Source organism: Daktulosphaira vitifoliae, unplaced genomic scaffold (assembly GCF_025091365.1).
Source record: "Daktulosphaira vitifoliae isolate Bord-2020 unplaced genomic scaffold, ASM2509136v1 Scaffold_1, whole genome shotgun sequence".
NCBI lineage: Eukaryota > Metazoa > Arthropoda > Insecta > Hemiptera > Phylloxeridae > Daktulosphaira > Daktulosphaira vitifoliae.
Window position 1 is genome coordinate 46,739,904 of NW_026099572.1, and position 21,868 is coordinate 46,761,771.

The 21,868-nt window shown below is 26.6% G+C and overlaps 2 protein-coding genes and 1 long non-coding RNA gene across 3 annotated transcripts; 1 reads left to right on the plus strand and 2 right to left on the minus strand.

Moving 5' to 3' along the window:
• Positions 1-8,490: 8,490 nt before the first annotated feature.
• Positions 8,491-9,355, plus strand: LOC126904461 (uncharacterized). The gene is made up of 3 exons (XR_007703754.1): positions 8,491-8,664; positions 8,742-8,879; positions 9,042-9,355. It is a non-coding gene; the product is annotated as an uncharacterized LOC126904461 (long non-coding RNA).
• A 4,136-nt stretch (positions 9,356-13,491) lies between these two features.
• Positions 13,492-14,626, minus strand: LOC126893834 (uncharacterized). Its single transcript, XM_050664359.1, has 2 exons — positions 14,181-14,626; positions 13,492-14,096 (listed from the first exon to the last, which is right to left on the minus strand). Exons 1-2 carry the CDS (start codon positions 14,449-14,451, stop codon positions 13,492-13,494), a joined length of 876 nt encoding a protein of 291 aa, XP_050520316.1. The 5' UTR covers positions 14,452-14,626.
• A 565-nt stretch (positions 14,627-15,191) lies between these two features.
• LOC126904427 (uncharacterized) lies at positions 15,192-21,053 on the minus strand. Its single transcript, XM_050683468.1, has 3 exons — positions 20,963-21,053; positions 20,349-20,485; positions 15,192-15,710 (listed from the first exon to the last, which is right to left on the minus strand). Exons 1-3 carry the CDS (start codon positions 21,027-21,029, stop codon positions 15,588-15,590), a joined length of 327 nt encoding a protein of 108 aa, XP_050539425.1. The 5' UTR covers positions 21,030-21,053; the 3' UTR covers positions 15,192-15,587.
• Between the last annotated feature and the right edge of the window lie 815 nt (positions 21,054-21,868).

Consider the following 21,868-nt stretch of genomic DNA (forward strand, 5'->3'; position numbering starts at 1 on the left):
CTAATGTAATGTACTTTATTATGCGAAAAAAAAATTTCGGACTTTATTTAGTCTTCACGGTGAAAATGGCTACCGAATGCTATTATTGTGTGAAAATTCTCGATTTTATTTTTTACATTTTTAACTTTATAATGCTATGACATATTGAAAAGTGTATGGATCAACATTATTTTTTTATGATAAATAATATTTTTTAATAATTCCTTTTTCATTTTACATACTTTATCTTAATTAGGATATTAATAATGAACTAGCAGATCATGTAGCTTTTGGAATAGTCCACCAATTTTTTAAAATTAAAAAGTATCTAAAGATTTGCATCGAAGCGTTTTTTATGATAGTGATTTTAATCACTGTCAGATATCATTATACTTGATCCATCTATGCCACGTCACCACTGTGCCGCGACCCCCCTGTGCTGGGTTTTTTTTAAATCTAAAGGACTCATCAGTTCTTAATGGTGCATTTAATTCAGGATAAGTCATTCGGTGTTCTAAATATTTACCCTCATCAATACATGATGTGCAGCCAAAATAGGCATTGTGACCTTTCACATTAAGTAAAAAAGTTTTTGCATGGGAATCACATGAAATATTTGAAATTTTTATGGTAAATAATAACCCATTTACATTTTACGTTATCTAACACTTCTAATATATCAATATTAAATTGATTTAAAAATTCTTCAATTAAATGAGGCTTTTGAAATTCGTGAAAAATGCCTATAGGTATAACATTTTCTTTTAACTCTTTGAAATTTAAAATTGATATTAAAATTGGCCATAGCTGACTTTTAGAACTTTTAGACACGGGCAGACCATCTATATTAATACCTATATCTAGCACATGTGATTTAATATACATCTGTGCATTATTTTTAATTAAAATAGGTATCAAAATATTATTTATACCTAAATGTATGTACAACCCACCAGAAATGTCAACAATATCATGGATTTTAAGAGTTTTAATTAGTGTTCTAATATCTTTTGGAACATCTAAACCTTCGCTTTTTAATAATTAAAGCAAGCTATTACAAAAATTATGGGAAACTTTATATTTTACAAATAATAAACGCAATTTTTCTGCTATACATAAGTTGTAATGTTAATATATTAACATTTTAAATTATTTACTGGAGAAGAAAAGTGGGTGCTATTTATTTTATATATAGTCATTTCCCTGCAGTACTTTTCCTCCTATAGCCTTCTTTTTTTTTTCACTGCGGTCAACATAGTGTTTGACGTCCTGAAACTACCGTGAGGTTTTGCTTTAGGACGCCCAACGTCGCATTTCCTCCTATAGCCTAAATATAAAGAAAAATATTTTGACAGTTGTTATCGATCAGTTATTTTTTCAATTAAATCGTTATCTAATTATCTAATAAATAAGCTAGTAAATTATATACGTTAAAAAAAAATAAAGTCGACATTGCTATGTGTAATCCATTATACCTTTAGGGGATGAATATAAAAAATATTTTATAATTAATAAATTAAAATAACATNGGGATGAATATAAAAAATATTTTATAATTAATAAATTAAAATAACATGTATGTAGAAGAATCGAAAAAAATTTAAAAAATATGATTATTATTATTTCTTCAACCAAAAACCTGTTAGTTCATAAAATTCTGTATATCTAATAGTATTTCTAGCAAATTTTAAGTTTTTATTGTGATTAATTTGTTTAAGCGATTCAATTAAAGCTTAAGGGTGTGAACTTGATTCTCATTATCCTATTCTATGTATATATGCATTTAAATGATTAAACAACAAAAAATTATAAATGTTTAGTTAGAAAAATAGAAAATTAACAGATTAAAATAAAAAATAACGTATAATATTCAGTTTTTTGTGTGCGTTCTTAAATCATTAAAGAAATTTCAATCATATTTTCTAAGCAGTCGATTTGTTTACATTGTTATCAAGAGCCACCCTAAACATTTTACCAATATTCACTTGTAATTCTAAGTTTTTATAGTTCATTAAAAACTTAATTTGACGCAAATCTAGAACATTCGAGAAGACTGCAAAAAATTTTAAGTCTCTACTACTATTATTAACTGAGCTTTTAAGAAGTATTTCAAATTCTTTAAAGTATTCAGTCGAAAATTTAAGCATAGAACGAATCTTTTTTACTTTTTTTTTGAGGGATGGTAGGCCTTTTTAAAACATATTTATTTGTAATTTACTTACTACAAAAATATCTAAATCTTAGTCATGTTTCTGTGGTGTTATCTTTATTTGTATCGATTTAACTAAAGAATATCACGAAACCATCATTAACTGTTAAACGTATATTGCAAATGCTGTCGTTTGTTAATCGACACGACATTATTAACAATTGAAGTTAACTGATATTAATTGTAAATATAACCAACGTCTAAGTGTGTTAATACACAAAGAATTTGGCTAGTTTTTTTTATAAAATAATAGGCATAAAATTATCCAATTTTTTTATGGTTTCAAAAGATACTTTACCTTATCATAAAAATAGTTTAAGTAACATGAATTTATAGATTTTTTGAGAAAGGCTTTATTTTAAATTGCGAAGCAATATCTTTGTTTAAGACTCTTTTTAACACATGAATTAGACGAGCAAGCACCCAAAGTAATATTTTTATCATTTTATTCTAAATAATCTCTAAAACTTAATAGTCAATCCCTCATCAACATAGAAAACATAAATTTTTAATTGATATAAACATTAAATGTGTTATAAAATAATTATGTTGATTATTTTTCAACGATAAATTCATTATGCATTCCATATATCTAGATTGATTAAGATTTATTTTGTAAAATTTATTGTACAATTGACTAATTTTAGAATATTAATATAACAAAAATCTTACATTAGTCATTACATTAAATTATAAATCAGTGGCACGACCAGAGTGAGGTTTCTAGGTCCAGACTTTATGGAGTCTTTTTAGAGTCTTACTTCTAATAATTGTATTTAAGTAATATTGTAGATTAAAAATACATTAAATATTAGATTTTAAAATATATGTATTACATTACATTTAAAATAATGTTTTTTTTCTTGAGCATAAAGTAAGGAAAAAAATTAAAGAAAACTAGATGTTATTATTTTACTACCTATTCTTTAAATCCAAAATTTACGCAAAACATGGTAACACCTTCCTCAACTTTTTTTTGAAATAATGTGTGATACGGATTAAAAGTTGATTCTTGAATACATTTTTTTTTAAAGTTTTTTGATTCTTCAATATACTTGTCGATGAAATTTTCTGGTTTAGGTGAACCAATGTCGTCGAAATTCTCTATTATAGGTGTGTTAACAATATCAAAATATTCTACAAAAATATTATTAATTAATTCATAACTTCTTTTTTTTACTGTCAATTTTCTTTATTTTTTCTATAAATTCTAGTGATTTTTTTAAGATTGTTGAGAACTGTAATGATGTACACAGTACATCATTAATTTCATAATGTATTATTTAAGACTTCAATTAATCAATCACAAAAAATGAATTTTAATTATACAATAGAAACAGGAAATGATAAACAATATGTAATAATAATGTGTTACACATAAGGTAATAAATAATGTGTGAGATTTTATAGAACAAACGGCGGAACATTATGAAATGTAGATCATTGTTGATAAAAATGTAATAAATTACGATTTATAAAGAAATAATGATGGCGTCGGTGATCACTTCTTGCCTTTTAACCACGATCTAATTTAATACAAAAGCCCAAAATAATAAGCATTCCGGGACAGATCCGGTCAAATATTCATAGAGGCACTCACTACGCTCAATCATAACGAAATATATGCAAGAAGTGATATGCCGTCTTCACAATTAAATTTGTATAAGAAAATACAACATCTATTTATTTAAAAGTGTCACAGAAAAATATCAAGGTAGGAATCTAATAATTTCATCAAAAATATATAAGGTTTAGAATTTTATGAGTACATAGATTAAGTATACATACAGGAAAATCAAGTGATCATCAATAATAATCAATATACCTAGTAATATTTATAAATCAATAATGTTTGTACAGAGTTACTTGGCAGAGTTATATCGTTAATACGTGTCTATTTCAGGAGTTAGGTTGGAGGTTCATATGTATAGCCACCATACCACTCTGGGTAGACACACGAGGTGACTCAATCCCACCTTTCATCGATAACCGTCAAAACTCGTGGCATTATTGATATATAAGAATTGACAGTTAATTATAATAAATCCCATATTAATAAAACAAAGATCACTTTATTTTTTTATCATCTTCTATCTTTCTTACAGACCCTAATACTCATACCCCGAGTAACAATATTATTAATACAATAAATTAGTCACTCAGATAAGCACCCAAATCCCGTCATATTTATCTTAGTTAATTTATTTTAAGTAACTTTAAAGTTCTCTCTAAATTAATACAAGTAATAAACCCCCTTAATTTCTCTTTTTGATTCACTACAGAACTTTATTCTCATCATCACAATTTAAATATTTTAATGCTCTAGCCATACAACTTATTAATTGTTCAAACTTAAGAATAGCTGCGACTAATTTTAAATAATTGTTCACTTTAAACACGTTATCTGGCTGACGATTATATCCAAATGACATCCATCTATAAGTACAATTTAAACCTACTAGTTTTTCATAAACTTTTCTTAATATCAATAAAGCATCTTGCTTAACAATGGTAGGATGATCTTCTTTGAATACTTTATTGACTGATACCTTACTACCATATGGAAATTTAAAATAAACACTAGTTATAGTTTTCCATCCATCAGATGAAATATTTCTTTTAAATTCAGCATCTTCATTATCTGTTGTTGTATCAAGATGACGAGAACTGCTAGTAAGACATATTAGTACAAAAAATAATATTAATCGCGTAGACAACATAATAAAAAATTGCTCGTGTAAGTAATACCATTATTTCATTGAATTTATATAATTTATTAACAGATATTATTAAATGCATGAATACTCGGGCATATAATATATTTAACATATGTATATGTATATATAACATATTATGTTTAATTATTATTGATTTATATTTTTTTTTTAACATAATAATTTATTCATACTTATACAACCCATTAAAATATGTTGGTTAGAAGAAGTTTATTTGTTGTTGTACAGCACAAGAATAAAATTATATTTATGGGATAAAAATTTTTCTAACTTCTAACCCCAACCCGAAATTATTATAAAAAGTGAAAAATAAATATAGTTTAAAAAAACTAAAAAAGACGCTTTTAAAGCACATCGAATTAAAATGTTAAAAAAAATTTTTAAAATTAACTTAAAACAATAATGAACGAAAAATACTGGTATTATTTTTAACTTTTTAGTTCTATGTGCTTTAAAAGTGTGTTTTTTAGTTTTTTTAAACTATATTTAATTTTCACTTTTTAGTTTCATGTTATGATAATAGTTAATATCAATATCATGGTTGTAAGGGGTAACGGGAAATCAGGGTTCGATTCCGGAGAGGGAGTCTGAAAAACGGCTACCACATCCCCAAGAAAAGCAGCAGGCGCGCTACGTGGAAGTAGTGACGAAAAATGACATACGGGAATCATCTCCCGTAATCGGAATGAATACACTACATATCTCTTAATGAGAATAAAGCGTATTAATATATAAGTTTTAATAGTAATTAGAATATATATATATATACATGTAAAGCGACTTAAGTACGTAAACGTATCAAACACGAGGTATAGCCGTGTTTTGTGGGCGGGCGTGGCGGGGGAAACATTATACACGAGGCATATACGGCGGCAGCGGCGTCGGCTATAGGAATATATAAATGAATATTAACATATACGTATATACGTACAAATAATAATATATATATATATATATATTAATATTAGCGACGGCGGTAGGAATATATGATCATCGCATAATATCGCGGCACTTTCGCTGGCGTCGACGACGCGATGTCCGGCGTGATCCTCGGGCGTCAAAAGGTTAGCAGCGTTGAAGGCGACGGTGCGTGAGTGGAGATCGGTTTATTGATGTTGCCACTTTGAAAACGGGAAGAAGACTACGGAATCATTTGCGGCGGGACGTCGTCGGCCGTGCGGCACTTGCTGGACTTTGCACCGCGGCGTATAACGCGCGGTGTTGGTCAGTCAAATACTCATAAAATAGGGCTACGGCTGATAAAAGTGGCATGAGTTGGGGCCATTGTGTATAAGGAAACGACGCGGGGCCGTGTCAATTACAATAAAAATTTGTTATTTATATATATATATATATATATACAATTGATGACACGCACGCGTATACGGGTACGAAAACCAAAAATAAAATTATACAGGAAAATTGTGTTTGCGGCGAGTGGTGAGCTGGGTGGGGTGAATGCGTTACGACAGTCTAAACTCAAGGTCATAGACGACGGGAACGCGACATAATAACACGTGCCGCGTTGAGTTACAAACTTACAACAAACATATATGTGACACTAATAAAAGCGTGTTAATAAAATTGTGACAGTGTTTACGTGACAAACACAGGTGGTGTAGTTTCCGGGAGCCCAACTGTGTGGTGTCCTATAAGTGACGTATGTATCCCTACCGAGTGTATACTACAGCGGCGTGTGCTCCTCGTACTGCGTCAATATGACGTCGTGTACTGTACGTGAACTCCATGCCAGGCGTAGTTCTGACGTTAATTTGATGTCACGGCGAAGTCAGGGACCTCCGTTAGCCTTTAATTTTGTTGTATCGTTTACGGTAAATGTGAATTTTGGGAAAATTCACATAAAATCGCCCGTAACTCGGAAACGGCCGGTCCTAGAAGTCTGAAAATGTTTTCGTCACCACCATCTGTCTTTTCTATGAAATCAATATCGATGATCCCCTTTTATTTTAGCTTCGATGGGAAGCTGAGAAGGTATTAATTTCACCATGATGTGTTTATTTATTTATTTATTTTTGTGTCTGTCGCTACTTTTTCTCAGCTCTCACCGGACCAATTTCTTTCAACGATACGTCAAAAGATCACAAACCGTATCTAGTTGAACACATTACCATTAAAAATTGAAAAAAATTTCCCTCGTTCCCAGTAAATGGGGGAAACCTCTAAAAAAATTTCAAATTAAAAAAAAATCGCTAATTTTCGAATTTTTTTCAATTTTTTTTACTGAAAACTGCCATAATATTTTCTCTTGTTCCCCGCAAATGAGGGAAATCTCACAAAAAATTACAATTTTTAAAATCGGTAAATTTTGTCATTTTTTTCACTTTTTTTTCTTAATACTTCCATAACTTTTTCAAAAATCAACATAATTTTTTTTATACTAAAACCTTAGATATTTCCCTTTCATTTGATATCATTTTTTTGAAAATCTAACACTTATTCTACTCACAAGGGGGATTTAAAATAACAATTTTTTTACAAAAACTAACTTTTTCAACTTAATTTTTGAAAATGTTCCGAAAATACTGAGTCCTTTAAACATATATCAAATTAAAGCTTATTTTATGTACTATAAAATGAAAAAAAAAATTTGTCCCGACGACCTATATTCTATTCGCAAACGGCTACCGTATTCAAAAATATGCTATTTTTCTATTAAAATTCTAGGTTTTGTATTTTATTTTATTTTTAAATATCTTATTAGGAGAAAATATTGACTTTCATGAATATTATATAATTTAATTGACATAGAATAAAGTTCATAAAACATAAGAAATTAAACTTATTTAAAGTCGAAAAAGTAACTTTTAAATTTGAGTTAGCTTAAATTGTTAATTTTATTATACGTCGAAAGTGACGAACAGTTGCCCAATCGGTAACATTTGAATATTTCACGTAATGGGCACGAGGTTCCTATCCGTCTGTGGCAATTAATATTTTGCATTTTTTTTTGAGTTAGTATAAAATTTTCAAATCATTTGATTTTTATCTCATTAACATTCAATAACTTCAATAAATATCAAAGATCCCATCACTATAGTCTCCCCTCGTGAGAAGAATTTTTTTATTCATGTTAATATTATTTAACTTATGTTTTTTTTGAGGCTGCGATTTATTTTTCCAACTCTCACTTAACCTACTCTTTTCAACGATACTTCAAATGATTACAATTCGTATTTAGTTGAAGATATTGCCCTCAAAAATTGAAAAAAAATATCCCTCAATTAAATAACAAGTAGCTTAACCAGCTTTATCTATACAAACAATTAAAATCATGAATACTTCTAAAGAGTTTTCTCTTAAACAATAGAACACTTTTACATGAGTTCAAATAATTGATTTATCTTATTACTAGAAATACAAGTACCTATCCACCGTTAATTTTCTAATTATCTTCATCTATCCCCATAAACTACTCTCTCTAAAGGGATTTTATCTTATAGATTATCACGTTTATACATGTAAATAGAAAATCTATTTTGCAATAAAACTGGAGAAACAACTTATCTACGTTTAATAATTCGTTTTCATGTGTTCTACTAGTTTCTCTATGTTCATCAGTCTTATTTTTTAATATAGAAGATCGAAAATCATTAAAAACGTAAGTAATATATAGTTATATTTTTCAAAGTAAAACAACTCTGTTCAAAATATTTGGGGCAGATTTCATGCACACTCAGATGAGTCATATTTCAAATTGGGAAGAAAAAATTCAAAAATCAAGTTAAACTATGTTATATTTTACATATTTATATATTTTATCCGAAGTAATGTTTGTAAAAATAATTTTTAATTTTTAGGAAGATATTTTCACTGTGTTCATTTGCAATTATTGAAAATAAATTTTTCACCGAGATGTTAATTGTTTTTATCGCGTTTATATTAATTTCATACGTATGTTTGTTGTATATTTTTGTTGTTTGAGAATAAAAATCACAGTAAGTTATTACAATTTTTTTTACTAAACTCCGAAATATACATATTTCTTTATATTAATTATAATCGTAAAACTTTTATACAACGCATCTTTCATTGAGCATTAATGACGTTAAAGATACCGTAAAAAACACAAAATGTTTCTCAATTTAATATATTGGCAGGCATTTTGTACGAATCAAGAAATTTACGGCGTCTGGACAAGACATTAAATATGAAGATGGAATAAAAAGTCCCGTAATGCTAGATATGATTAGAAATTATTGTGAAATGTATACATCTGAGATATGATCAGGCGCTTACAATTTATTGTTTAGGCAAAAAAATTATTTAAAATTCAATTTTTATTCTGTATTATCTCATAATGTAAATAATGAATTTATTTATTCTGTGTGCACAACTGATGATAGTATACGTGATATGGCATATGACCAAGATAGTTTTATAATAAAATATGTCATAGATCAAATATCTATTAATCAAAATAGTATGTTTTATTTAATTTTTAATTTTCGATCACAGTAAATATGTAATTTATGTGATGATAAATTATTTAAATGGTTCATTCAAAATAACTTATGTATATATTATTTATTTTTTTTTTTAAATTTTTGAAAATGTTGGAATAATTATTGATGTGTACCTAAATGTTTTTTTTTCTTTAACTTTGTTAAAATAAATTTTATTTCTATCTCTGGTTACTTTAATAATAAATGAACAAGATGTTAAAAATTGAAAAGAAAAAGTTAATATTATGTTTTAGAAGATGACTTACAAAGATATAACTTACTGAATAGTTGGGTATCTTCTGAATAGTATTTATACAACTATTTATGTACAATATTTAGAAAATGATAATATAAAATAACTGTTTTCATACATATAATATAAATAATATTATATATTAAGGTAGATATGGGCAGCTTGAATAATAAATTTAATTAACAAGCTGAAGTTAGAGGTTATTTAAAACTCAGCGATCTCAAAGAGAAAGAAATATAAAGTATTAGCTATGAAAAATGTTAATACAAGAAATAGTATGGTGGTGGTTGCCCAACTCATGACAACAAGCATGTGTTCAAACCAAGAATAAAATTAACGGATGAAGAAATTATCGAATACAATAACAGTGACAAAAAAATATTCTTAAAATTTAATGACAAAATCGGAAATGCTTGCATAAATAATAATAATAATAATATTGACTGTTGAATAATTTAATTATTTAAATAAAAAATAATCAGATTCTTTAAATAATCTTATTGTGTGTTTATATATTTCTAATTATAACACATATGTAGTTAAAGGCCAACTATTCAAAATGTATCGATTCCAGGAGAATCAATATAAAAAGAAAAAGTACATTTAATGTAATTAAAATTTCAATTTTCAAACAAACTTTATGAATATTTTGAATAATTTATTACTCATGGTGTCATTATTGAAACCTATAGCATTTTTACCTTAATGAATAATATCTAACACAATATTGAAATGTTACTGTTCAATGAAAAAATAAAATATAAAAACTTTAAAAGAATATTAAACATTGAACTGAATAGTTGAATAGTGGTGTAGGCTTTATGAAATATAGATATATTTTTTTGTTAAATGTGAACGTATTTACTAATTATAGTTATTAATATGTCGAATTCATATGAAAATGTTTGCGGTTACGGTCGTTCGTTTATCGATAATGACGGATTAAGATTGCATTATAAATTGAACGTGGGTACAAGTGGTTATTGCTACTGTAGGTTGTCTACGTACCCTTGTCGACACGTACAATGAAGGGTGAAGTTACCAAACGTATGTGTATGCATACAGTAGGTTCGGGTTTTATGCCGATAGAAACAGCTCTTAGAGGACGGGTAAACATTTTTTTTTTTTTTAAAACAAAACCGAAGTTGAAAAGACATTTCATCGGTGTTGATTTATTTGATATATTGAAAGATTTGAGCGAAGGTGGATTAATAAAATTAAACGTTGTGCTGTACAAAAATTATTTACATCAAGTTATGGGTGAACTGAGAGACGACTCAAACACGCAACAAAAACTTGCCCAGGAACAAGAAACAATGGAATCCAAGCGGATAGACATTGCTGTTCATAGACGGACTAATATTGAGGGTGACAACATTTTCACCGTTGCATGGTAGTTGTTTCATTGATCTTCCATCGTGTATTAAACACAAACACGCTGTTATAAACGTTCAAAATAAAACCGACAATCAATGTTTTAAATGGGCGATTCTATCGAGGTATAATAATTGGATCAAGTATAATGATATCTGACAGTGATTAAAATCACTATCATAAAAGCGCTTCGATCCAAATCCTTAGATAGTGTTTAATTTAAAAAAATTATAAATATTATTTCTCATAAAAAAATTGTATTGATCCATTCACTTTTCAATAAATTATAGCATTATAAAGTAAAAAATGTAAAATATAAAATCGAGAATTTTCACACACAAATAGCATTCGGTAACTATTTTCACCGTGAAGACAAAATAAAGTCTGACACGGTAATTAAAAGTTAATGGATAAAATAAATTGTAACGTCGTTATGATTTATGTCAATTTATTTTATTTTAAGTTATAATAATATTAACACTATAATATACAACTGACGGGTGAATCGAAAGGTGCGGATTAAAAAATAAGACGCTGGTAAATAACACGGCACATGCGACGGATGTAAGTCACAGATGAACTGTTTTACATAGTCGCCGACATGTCTCGCGGTGCTGCACTCCCCTGACCTGTCCTATCTACCGACCGCCGGACAGGACAAACTAGTGTCATCGTCAACACTAATGAGTGCGACGGTTGACAGCTGATAATCACGACCGGAAACGTGCTAATTCACAGTAAATCAATAGTACACTATTACGGGCCGTGTCAAGTCCGAAATATTTTTTTTCCATAATAAAGCACATTACATTAGTTTTAATTTAAGATATATATAATAGTGTCAGACTTTAAAACAATTTAAAAAGTTTATTTTTTGTGAAAAAGTTATCTTTTTAAATCCCCTCCCTGTGGGCTGGTAATGGGTCAAAAAATATACGAAATGATAAGTAAAGATATCAAGCATCTATAAAAAAAAATTATATTGATTTGGTCATTTTTAAAAATATTATGGCAGTTTTCAGTAAAAGAAATTGAAAAAAATTCGAAAATTAGCGATTTTTTTTCAATTTGAAATTTTTTTGAAGGTTTCCCCCATTTACTGGGAACGAGGGAAATTTTTTTCAATTTTTAAGGGTAATGTCTTCGAATAGATACGTTTTGTGATCTTTTGACGTATCGTTGAAAGAAATCGGTCCGGTGAGAGCTGAGAAAAAGTGGTAACAGACACACAAAAAAAAAAAGTGGAATTCGGGTTACCTCGATTTAAAAAAAATTCAAATATTAATTTTAGCGGTATTGATTTTCCCACTCCAATTAAACAAATAAATAAGTTTGACCCAACAGCCCGTTTTTGTCCATCAAAGTGTTTGCATTGGACGATAAAAATAATGTTTATCCGTTGCGTATTACCAATTCACGTTCGAACACCAAACACATCGATGTACTTTACATCACGGAGAGTGGTAATAGACATTATTGCTACATAAAAAATTTCTGTTAAAAAATTAGTTTTCAAACAACCGAGTGCCGGTCATCATCATAAAATCTATTGTAAGCGCTGCCTCAGCGTGTTTACAGACCGAACGCTGTCGTCCTGTCTGAGTGGACAAGCTGGTCAGGATGATCATATGAAAATATGTGGTAAGTTTAGGGAAGCGGTAGCTGTCCTACGTCCAGTCGATTCGAACCAGTCAATATTGCAGTTCAAAAATACGAGACGGGAGGAACCGGTAACGTTAATAATTTAGATTGTTTACGCCGACTTGGAAAGCTTGCGTCACTGTACAGACAAATGAATATCGAAAAACTCTGTAGTAAGGTGAATCAAAAAGAGTCGATCTTCGAAATTTTAATGAGAACCATTTTAACTTTATAATATACAATATAATAGGCAATAATATACATATATAATAATTATTATAAACAATATACTCAATTCTAGAAAAAAAAAATGTCGGACTTTTTTTTGTCTTTACACGGAAAAAAATTATGGTTAGGTTAACCATTTAAATGGTTACGGTACCCCAAAATTTAATGTTAGTATAGCGACAGCTATGCACTATGGTTAAAATTACCATGCTTATGTGGTTAGTATCTTATGGTTGTTATAACTATGTGACATAGTTGTATGAACTTTTGTGGAATAGGTTGTAGTAACCTAATGAAATGGTTGTATGAGCCATACATTATAGTTAACTTAACTATACGTTTGGTTAAGCCTACCAAACTAAATTGTTGACTATTTGTTAAGTGTTACCGTATTTTTAGAGTATTTTTTTGTCGTATACTACGTATAAATGCGTATATAATAATATTATGTGTTAATGGATTTGATAATAATTTAAGAACTTTATAAAATATACTTTATATAACATAAATATAATCAGTTTATTCACAAAACATAAAAATAAAAATTATACAATATACAAATCACCATTTTTGTGTGCAAAACAAAATGTAGGCCTAAATATTTCATATCTATCTTAACCGTTTTTTCGGTAAAATGAACATATACGATTGATAATGTTCATAAAATCCGTCAGTTTTATATAATTTACAAATTAAAAAAGGACGCATATCTGGGGAAACACAAATATGCTTAATAAGAGCAAATACAGGTAAACCGTCATCCACTTTTATGTCAACATATACACACATATTATTTACTGAGAATCTAGTCCCTAACCACTCTACCCAAGAAACAAATTTATAATTGTTTATTTTAGAAATATTATTTGAAATTAATTGTGTTTCCTCTATTGACAATATAACACATTTTCCGATGTTAAATAAAATTGATGGGTCAAAGCTATTATTTTTGCTGTTTAATGTGTGGGAAACTTTAAGCTGATTTTTTAAAAATAGAGTATAACATATATTTGTTCGACTGGACGTGGCTTGAGCAGCAACTTTTGACTCTTTATGTTTTGCTTCATAGCGCATAGACCATATATTTATCAGTGGCCCTATTTTGTCTATTATTAAAGAATAGTGTACCATATGATGACTCTTTGGCTTTAAATTAGTTTTCATCAGATTAATAAAAATTTGATGATGTTCATCTATTAAATTTTTGAGTATATCTATATCGTCAGGTACAATAGAATACGAAGTAATAATATTTATTATCTTATTAAGTAAAATATATAAACCCCACACTTGATTACCTTTGGGCACCAATTCCCCAATAATAAGTCCTAAATACTCAGTGAAACACCAAGTTTCACTAGCATTCATTTTAAGCATTTGAGGGTTTGAACTTTTTAAATGAATTTCTGATATGCCTTGTGGCCTGTTTCTTATATCAGTAGGACCGTCATTAAAGAAATGAATTCGTTGATTCAGAGTTTCTAAGGAAAAATAACATGAGTTAACTATAAGATACCTTAAAATACCGGTTAATTCATAGTCACAAACACCCTCCAACAAGTCGTGCATGATATCAACAGAAAAATTATTAGTAACATGAAATTAATTATAACAACACCAGTTGTCGAGACACTGGGGGAAAGGATTTGTTCGGAATAATTTTCATATGTAATAAGTTTATTATTGTTTTGAACTGTACATGAATTCCATTCAGCCTTGGAGCAAAGGCAGAATCGGCAAGGATAATTAGAGTTAAAAGATTCTGAAAAACCTAGAATACTATGTAATCCTAAGTTATCGCCTAAAATAAGGGCTAACGAAAATATATTTTAATGTTTAAATTATTCACATTGATAAAGATCCCGTTTGTTTCTAACATATTAATATCTGAAATCAATTTATTAAATATTGTAAAATTTCCCAATTTTTTTTTACCGGCTGTGTGAAACAATAATATTAAAAATATATTTTCTAATTTAGAAGAAAATTCTGAAAGACAACCTGGTAAACTTAAGTATACTGCTCCTAAATTTTGAATTCCTGCACGACTTCCTAGAATATTATTTGTCTCGTAGTCATCATAATAAAGAAAAAAAGGAAAAATTATTTTATCCTAGTTAATGGGTAGTGCCAGTTTGTCTCTCCATAATTTACTCTGGAGAAAATTGATTACAATTCCGTTGAAATTTTCAGTCATTAAATATTGAGAATAATTCATAAATACCTCATAAGCATTAGGAATCTCAAAAAATTGTTTGAACAATTTTTCAAGAGGTACACNACTCTGGAGAAAATTGATTACAATTCCATTGAAATTTTCAGTCATTAAATATTGAGAATAATTCATAAATACCTCATAAACATAAGGAATCTCAAAAAATTGTTTGAATAATTTTTCAAGAGGTACACTGTAAATTTTTATGGGAGATGGTTGAACAATCAAATTACCTCCCTGAAGTGTGTCATTAGATCGATAATTAACTGTAGTGCCTACTGGTCTAATAAATGTTCCAAAGTCGTCCATAGCTTTAAACCTTAAGTGTTCTGTATTTAATTTATTAAAAGGTGTACACAAAACATTAAAATATTCATTTATAATAGCCTCTGAGTACACTCAATTATATGTATAACTTATTATCAATATTGCGTAAAAATACTATTATTACTTCAATTTTGATGTTTGTAGTTTTACTACATTCAGCTGTTTAATTCTCTTTTATTTCAACCTCATGATTATTCTCTTCTTCATATTCAAATGTATATATTTTATTTATATCACAATTTATATTACTATTGATTTCAGTGAGAGGAGTTTGGATTTCAAATACCTGAAATATTAATACAACACAATAATTTATAAAATTTAAACTAGTAAAACATAAAATAAATTGTTAATAATGTGACTAGAATATGTAAGAAATGTAAACATAATTAGCAAAATATATTCCTCAAAAAAAATTATTTACTTAAATTTTTGTGTATCTTAATTGTTTAAAAATTAATTAACAACAAAATTCCAAAACGATTGTAATGTTTCAGTTTCTAAACCATTAACTCTTCATAACCAAGCTGTTAAATTTTATTCTCAAGACAGGCATTACAGCTTTTAATATAATGAATAATTAATTATTATAAATATTTTGAAGGATATAAGTTGTTTTTTTTTTTAAATAATTAAAATAATTGTTTGATAAATATTAATTAATAAAATTATGTACATGAGACATCAAGTAGCTATCCTAAAAATATATTTTTAAGATGCTTCATCAATTAAATAGTCTTATTTTGTATTTTTTTTAAACGAAAAAAATAAAGGATTATTTAAATTAGCTATTAATAAATGCTTTTTTAAAGTATAAAATGTCGTTGAATAAGAATTTTATGTTTCATTTTAAAATTCTTAAATTAGATAAAAGATTTCAGAGCAATAACATTGAGAAAAAAATTGTTTTGTTTTTTTTTTTCACTAAAATTAATTCTTTTATTTAGCATTTCAAAAATTAAGATTTAGGGTGCTCAGGGTCTAAAGTAAGATTATTGTTCACAAAATGATTGGTTCTGTGTATTTTTATGTATTAGAAGTATACTTTTTTGGATATTACTAAACCTGGTTGAAAATTAACTTAGGAGTTAATAAAATCAACCTCAAAAAATGTCTACAGAGAAAAACAATTTTTGTTTGTTTAATTTTTCCCAATCAATTGTAAAATAAAAATGTTTGTTATTATTATTTATTCTATTAAAAAGAAATAGTATAGTATGTTTTTAGTGTAGTCCAAAACTAAAAAACAATTAAAAAAACAGTTAACACAACATTTTTTTTCTATCAAAAATTAATAAGGATGTTAGAACCTGATGGAACAACCTGTACGTTCATATTGGAATTATAAGCTAATTTTTTTTTATCAGATTCACTAAAATAAATGACGTCTGTTAAATTAATATTTTTGACTATTAAATACTTAGATTAATTTAAAAAATTGTTATATTTTTTTTTTTTTTTTGCAAAGAAAGCGTATTAATTTTATATTAAATTTTATTATTTATAAAATAATAAATGGATGAAGATATATTAAATTTTTTATGTCATGTATTACTTAACCATAAATACAAACTTTGTTTTATTACCTCTAATGTTTAATTTTCGGTACTTTTAGATTTCAATATATCTTTAAAAATTTTGGACCTCCAACCAATTTTATGTACCAAATATTTTAGCATGTTCTCTGTCAAGGACATGTATGCAATTCTATCGATCTCTTCATCTAATAATTTGTGTATATTTAATATTTTTATTTATTACTTTTGAAAAACTTTATTTTTCCTAGGAATGATTATATAAATATTTTTCATAGTGGTATAAAAAATATTTATAACTTTTTTTTACCGTACGAATGTTAAGTATTTATTTAAATATTAAAACTAAAATTTATCAACATTTTAAATTACCGAAATTTATAGGTTTGAATAGTGAATTGTATTATTAAATATTGTATTCTACAGTTAATGATCATTTGATTTATTCCTGTGTGAAATTCTTTTTTAAAAATCATTTGATTTTAATTTAAATAAAAATTTATTTTCATTGTTTTACTAATATAAATATATACATAATTAATATTTATATTAGACGGGCAAAAATTTAACAAAATTGTCATTTTTCTACCGTTGATCATTTAAAAGAATTCAAAAAACTATAATATTCTCTAGTAAATATATAATGTAATGAATACTTTCCTTACCTTCAAAAGCTTGAATTAGCTGTTCTAGATTTATATCTTTCAACTTATTTTGAGTCCATTCATCCATTATTGTAATTATTTTATAATATATTGTTAAATTATATTATTATATATGTTAATTATCAAAATTAAACAATTAAGGAAAAAAATATATAGATATATAGATCAGCTTAAGTTTTCGTCGACTATCGTTCTCAATAAATCAACGAATGATGAGTCGTTCATACACATCGGCCAATAAGCTCAACGGCGCGTCTGGAAAAAGAGGCTATTTTTCCATCGATGAATTCAAACGCGGTCCAGGCAACAAAAGTTTTATAAAGATATCTGAATAAATTTTTCCTGTGTACTAACAATTAACTCATTGTTCAATTATTAAACAATCAAAACCTAATAGCGCATTAATTAACATATCATTGTACAAGTTATAACAGTACTTACAAACAATAACAAACGCTAAATAACATTTTTATTTTATATTTGTTGTCCAGTTATCCATAATAATATGGTTGTATTACCTATACTATATAGTTGCTCTAACTAAATACTTGGGTAAAAATAACTATGTATAATAACTAAATTAATTTGGTTGATCCAACCATACGTTACTGGGTAGAATTATTGACAAGGACAGTTGCAAATACTATAATATAGTTAGGAGAACTATACTAACTTTTGGACTAGTCCACCAATTTTTTAAAATTAAACACTATCTACAGATTCGCATCGAAGCGTTTTTTATGATAGTGATTTTAATCACTGTTAGATATCATCTATAGTGGACACAAATATGATGTATGATAACTAAAATATGGATTATATTTTTTTTTTATTTTAAAATTCTTTATAATGCTTCTCTTTAGTAGTCATCATAATTTAATAATAGTTTTTGATAAAATTATCTTTTTAAGTTACATTATTCATAGTTTATTTTTGATTCCAACAGAAAATAATTGCAAATGTTCAAAAGCAATACATTAAATAAAGTAATAAGATAAATAGGAATAAAGCAAACAGTGACGGGATATCTTTGAATAAAAGAGTCTCAAGGACAAATATTGAAAAAAATACACATGTGTACATAATGAACTATTTTAATTATTTAATCATTTATTAAAGACTATCATTTATATATATACAGAGTGATTATTTTCAGCCTTTATACTTTTAAGGGATGAACATAAAAAATATTTTATAATTGATAAATTAAAATATCATGTATCTAGAAGAATCGAAAAAAATTAAAAAATATAAATTATTATTATTCCTTCAACCAAAAACCTGTTAGTTCATAAAATTATGATAATCTTGTATATCTAGTAGTATTTCTAGCAAATTTTAAGTTTTTATGGTGATTAATTTGTTTAAGAGATTCAATTAAAGCCAAAGGGTGTGAACTTGATTCTCATTATCCTATTCTATGTATATATGCATTTAAATGATTAAACAACAAAAAATTATAAATGTTTAGTTAGAAAAATAGAAAATTAACAGATTAAAATAAAAAATAACGTATAATATTCAGTTTTCTATGTGCGTTCTTGTATCATTAAAGAAATTGTAATAATATTTTCTAAGCAGTCGATTTGTTTACATTGTTATCAAGAGCCACCCTAAAAATTTTACCAATATTCACTTATAATTTTAAGTTTTTATAGTTCATTAAAAACTTAATTTGACGCAAATCTAGAACACTTGAGAAGACTGAAAACATGTTAAGTTCTTATTATTATTATAAACTGAGCTTTTAAGTAGTATTTTAAATTCTTTAAAGTATTCAGTCCAAAATTTAAGAGAAGAACAAACTTTTTTTTTTTTGAATGGTAGGCCTTTTTAAAACAAATATACTTTTAGTTTACTTACACCCAGAGAAAAACCTCGATTTATATAATAAATTCATTGTTAAATTTTATAAATATATCATTACTATTGAACCTATGATATATTTATCAATATGATAATTTTTTTTCTTGTATTGAACAATAATTATTTATAAGAATAATTATTTTGTTTGTATTAATAAAACATTATCATAAACCCTTGATAAAATTTCTCTATCAAAATTGATTGAGGTTTTTCTTTGGGTGTACTATCTAAATCTCGGAGATGTTTCTGTGGTGTTATGTTTAGTTATACCGATACAACTAAAGAATAATACAATCCGTCATTAAGTTATAAGTTATAAGTTATAACATATTTTGCAAATGCTATCATTTGTAAACCGACTCGACAATATTAACAACTGATGTTAACTGATATTGATTGTATATATAACCTACGTCTAAGTATGTTGATACACAAAGAATTTGGCTTTTTTTTTTTTATAAAATAATAGGCATAAGATTATTAAATTTTTAAGGGGTTCAAAAGTTACTTTCCCTTATTATTATAAAAATACTTAAAGTAACATACGAATTTATAGATTTTTTGAGAAAGGCTATATTTTAAATATCTTTGTTTAAGGCTCTTTTTAACACATGAATTATGCGAGCAAGCAACCAAAGTAATATTTGTATCATTTTATTTCAAATAGTCTCTAAAACGTAATAAGTTCAGAAACATAGAAAACATAAATTTTTAATTNNTTTTTTTTTTTTTTTGCAAAGAAAGCGTATTAATTTTATATTAAATTTTATTATTTATAAAATAATAAATGGATGAAGATGAATTAAATTTTTTATGTCATTTATTACTTAACTATAAATACAAACTTTGTTTTATTACCTCTAATGTTTGATTTTCGGTACTTTTAGATTGAAATATATCTTTAAAAATTTTGGACCTCCAACCAATTTTATGTACCAAATCTTTTAGCATGTTCTCTGTCAAGGACATGTATGCAATTCTATCGATCTCTTTATCTAACAATTTGTGTATATTTAATATTTTTATTTATTATTTATGAAAAACTTTATTTTTCCTAGGAATGATTATATAAATATTTTTCATAGTGTTATAAAAAATATTTATAACTTTTTTTTACCGTACGAATGTTAAGTATTTATTTAAATATTAAAACTAAAATTTATCAACATTTTAAATTACCGAAATTTATAGGTTTGAATAGTGAATTGTATTATTAAATATTGTATTCTACAGTTAATGATCATTTGATTTATTCCTGTGTGAAATTCTTTTTTAAAAATCATTTGATTTTAATTTAAATAAAAATTTATTTTCATTGTTTTACTAATATAAATATATACATAATTAATATTTATATTAGACGGGCAAAAATTTAACAAAATTGTCATTTTTCTACCGTTGATCATTTAAAAGAATTCAAAAAACTATAATATTCTCTAGTAAATATATAATGTAATGAATACTTTCCTTACCTTCAAAAGCTTGAATTAGCTGTTCTAGATTTATATCTTTCAACTTATTTTGAGTCCATTCATCCATTATTGTAATTATTTTATAATATATTGTTAAATTATATTATTATATATGTTAATTATCAAAATTAAACAATTAAGGAAAAAAATATATAGATATATAGATCAGCTTAAGTTTTCGTCGACTATCGTTCTCAATAAATCAACGAATGATGAGTCGTTCATACACATCGGCCAATAAGCTCAACGGCGCGTCTGGAAAAAGAGGCTATTTTTCCATCGATGAATTCAAACGCGGTCCAGGCAACAAAAGTTTTATAAAGATATCTGAATAAATTTTTCCTGTGTACTAACAATTAACTCATTGTTCAATTATTAAACAATCAAAACCTAATAGCGCATTAATTAACATATCATTGTACAAGTTATAATAGTACTTACAAACAATAACAAACGCTAAATAACATTTTTATTTTATATTTGTTGTCCAGTTATCCATAATAATATGGTTGTATTACCTATACTATATAGTTGCTCTAACTAAATACTTGGGTAAAAATAACTATGTATAATAACTAAATTAATTTGGTTGATCCAACCATACGTTACTGGGTAGAATTACTGACAAGGACAGTTGCAAATACTATAATATAGTTAGGAGAACTATACTAACTTTTGGTCTAGTCCACCAATTTTTTAAAATTAAACACTATCTACAGATTCGCATCGAAGCGTTTTTTATGATAGTGATTTTAATCACTGTTAGATATCATCTATAGTGGACACAAATATGATGTATGATAACTAAAATATGGATTATATTTTTTTTTTATTTTAAAATTCTTTATAATGCTTCTCTTTAGTAGTCATCATAATTTAATAATAGTTTTTGATAAAATTATCATT